The sequence below is a fragment of the Echinops telfairi genome, unplaced genomic scaffold, assembly GCF_000313985.2.
Source record: "Echinops telfairi isolate 266 unplaced genomic scaffold, ASM31398v2 ScPeMD7_7439;HRSCAF=8477, whole genome shotgun sequence".
Lineage (NCBI taxonomy): Eukaryota > Metazoa > Chordata > Mammalia > Afrosoricida > Tenrecidae > Echinops > Echinops telfairi.
In genome coordinates, this window is record NW_022111339.1 from 3,820,021 (window position 1) to 3,822,528 (window position 2,508).

The 2,508-nt window shown below is 49.8% G+C and overlaps 1 protein-coding gene across 1 annotated transcript; it reads right to left on the minus strand.

Annotated features, from left to right (window-relative positions):
- Positions 1 to 716: 716 nt before the first annotated feature.
- On the minus strand, positions 717 to 2,409 carry LOC101651626 (OTU domain-containing protein 5-like). Its single transcript, XM_045298685.1, has one exon. It carries the CDS (start codon positions 2,392 to 2,394, stop codon positions 1,264 to 1,266), a length of 1,131 nt encoding a protein of 376 aa, XP_045154620.1. The 5' UTR covers positions 2,395 to 2,409; the 3' UTR covers positions 717 to 1,263.
- Positions 2,410 to 2,508: the final 99 nt, after the last annotated feature.

Here is a 2,508-nt window from a genome sequence, read left to right on the forward strand (position 1 = left end):
GTGGTACCACGTCTCAGCTGGGACCTTCTCTTTTCTTAGCATCTTCTCCAGGTCCATCGTACACACAATCTTCTTCTTTTAATGTTAACTTTTATTGACATACAATTCACATAGCATATAATTCAATGGTTTATAGATATTCAAACGTGTTGTACAATTATCACCACCATCAATTTTATACCATTTTCTTCTTTCTCATACACGCAATCATTCCCCATCCCTATCCCCAACTTCCCTTGCCATAGCCCTAAGAAACTATCAAATAAGTTACTGTCTTTATACATTTACCAATCCTGGATTTCATATAAAGAAAAACACACAAAAACAAACAAAGATCCCAACAATAATAACAAAATAACACAAAGACCAATAGAAAGAAAGCATAATAATAAAAAATTAGGATAAATTAAAAAATGAGTCAAAAGGGAAAACAAATGCTAAGGTGTTACATTATAACCTAACTACATCTGCACTGGTTCATTTTCCCATTCACTCTGTCTGATAACAAAACTATTCACAGCCTTATTCAGTGGACAGAGGAGATTCACCAGAGGCTTAATAGGGACCCTAAAAATTGATTTTGCGCTTTCACTGTCATTTATAGCACCTGCAATCTCGAATTTAATCTCTAACACCATTCTCTCCTCAGGTCTTGGATTTTATTATTTACAATCCTTAGATCACACAGGCTAGTGTGCTTCTTCCATGTGGACTTAGTTGGCTTCTCATTTATATGGCTGCTTTTTTTTAAAGATAAAAGTAAATTTTAATAAAGAAAAATTCAACATTGAAGGCTCAGACAATCTTGGGGTACTGGGAAGGGGATTCCTGGCTTCTCTTCCCCACCTCCCTGGTATCATTTGGGGTAGAGGAACAAGTTTTTCTCTGATCTTGAAAGGAATGAACAGTTGTTTGCTCTGTCTGAATGTCTTTCCTCTGGGGCTGCCTGGCTGCCAGGTGGTATCTCTGCGTGCCTCTCACCTACGTTCGGCACCCTTGCCCAAGTCCCCTGTGGAATGCAGGGAGGATGCTGTGCGGGGAGCAACAGGACACATCAGCTGGCAGAGACGGTGGTGGTGGCAGCGATGAGAGGGGGCACAGGGGTGGGCCAGCCAGGGGGAAGTGAGAGCGAGGCAGAGGAGGGGCTCTCAAGAGGGCAAAGGGAAGATGGCAACAGAGAAGAAAGCCAAAGAATGTGAGGGTGGCACCAAAGGGCAGGAGTGGTGGGTTTGGGAGACAGCCTCCAGTCCCTGGGTCTCCACATCAACTCTTGTCTGGGGGCGGGTCTCTGAGCACTTTGTTTTTCTTCATACTGTCTAGGTATTCCTGTTGGGACACTGCCAGCACCGATGCTAGGATCTCATCATCATCCCAGTCATTCAGACCAAAGGCAGAAGGGGACATCTGCTGAATGAGAGCCCGGCACTCCAGAGCAGGGTAGAGGGACACGAGAGGAGAGTTGGCCGGATCGCCCCCTGCTGACAACTGGCTGCTTGTACCTGGTGCACAGGGTGAAGGAGGTTTGGCAAGCGCTAGGACAGTGCCTGGAGAAGGGGGCTTAATGCCCAGCTCAGCATGCAGCTCAGGGTTCTCAGGAGATGAAGCTGAACTCCGCTGCCGCGGGGACCGGTTGGTCCACTCCTCCAGGCCATTGGAGGCTGCGGCTGTGGCCGAACTGCACGTGGCGCTGGCTTTCCGGGGCTGGGTGGGGCCACGCACCTGGCGGGCCTGTTTCTCCTGATCCCGGAGCCACTGCAAGTAGGATTCCCGAGCCACCTGCTCCTCAATGGCCTCATTGGTGGCCTCCCAGTCTGTGACCCGTTTCTTGTCTTCCAACATCTGCTGCTCAATCCATGATTCCTCTGATGTTTTTATGGCACTTTTCATGAGGGATTGCTCTGCAAACCCCGGTTTGAAGGATGGTAGGCCCAACCCCACGCCAATGGTGGCCTTATTGGGATTCACCACCGAGTTGTAGTGGCTATTCCGATGGTAGCTGACACGGATGGGTTCATCCTCGTTTTGGTGGATCCCATGGAATGTGTTGATGGGTTCTGTGCCGTATTGATACACCTCGACGGGGCGATTGTACATCTCTGCCATGGCCTGCATCTCGATGTGGTTGCCATGGCAGTTATTTTTTCGCTTCCGGTTTATATAGGTGGTGAAGTCCTCTGTGACGTAGTTGGAGAAGTAGTCTGCATTCTTCATCAGATAGTCCATGCAGTGCTTTCGCACAACCTCGTGCATGTCCTGGTCACCATATACTTGGTCGGCTACAGCCCGGAAGAGACAGGCGCCGTCTTCCTTCATCTGCTTGATGACGAAACCCTTCTTGTCTCGCAGGGCCTTTTCAAACCAGCGCTCCCGCTGCTCGACAGTGGCAGGGTCCATGGCCTCGATGCGCGCTGCAGCCGTTTCGTACTCATCCTCGCTGTTGCAGCCCGCACCGACCTCTTCCCGCTCGGGACTGCCGCCGCCAACCGCGCCAACCCCGGGCGCTTGGCG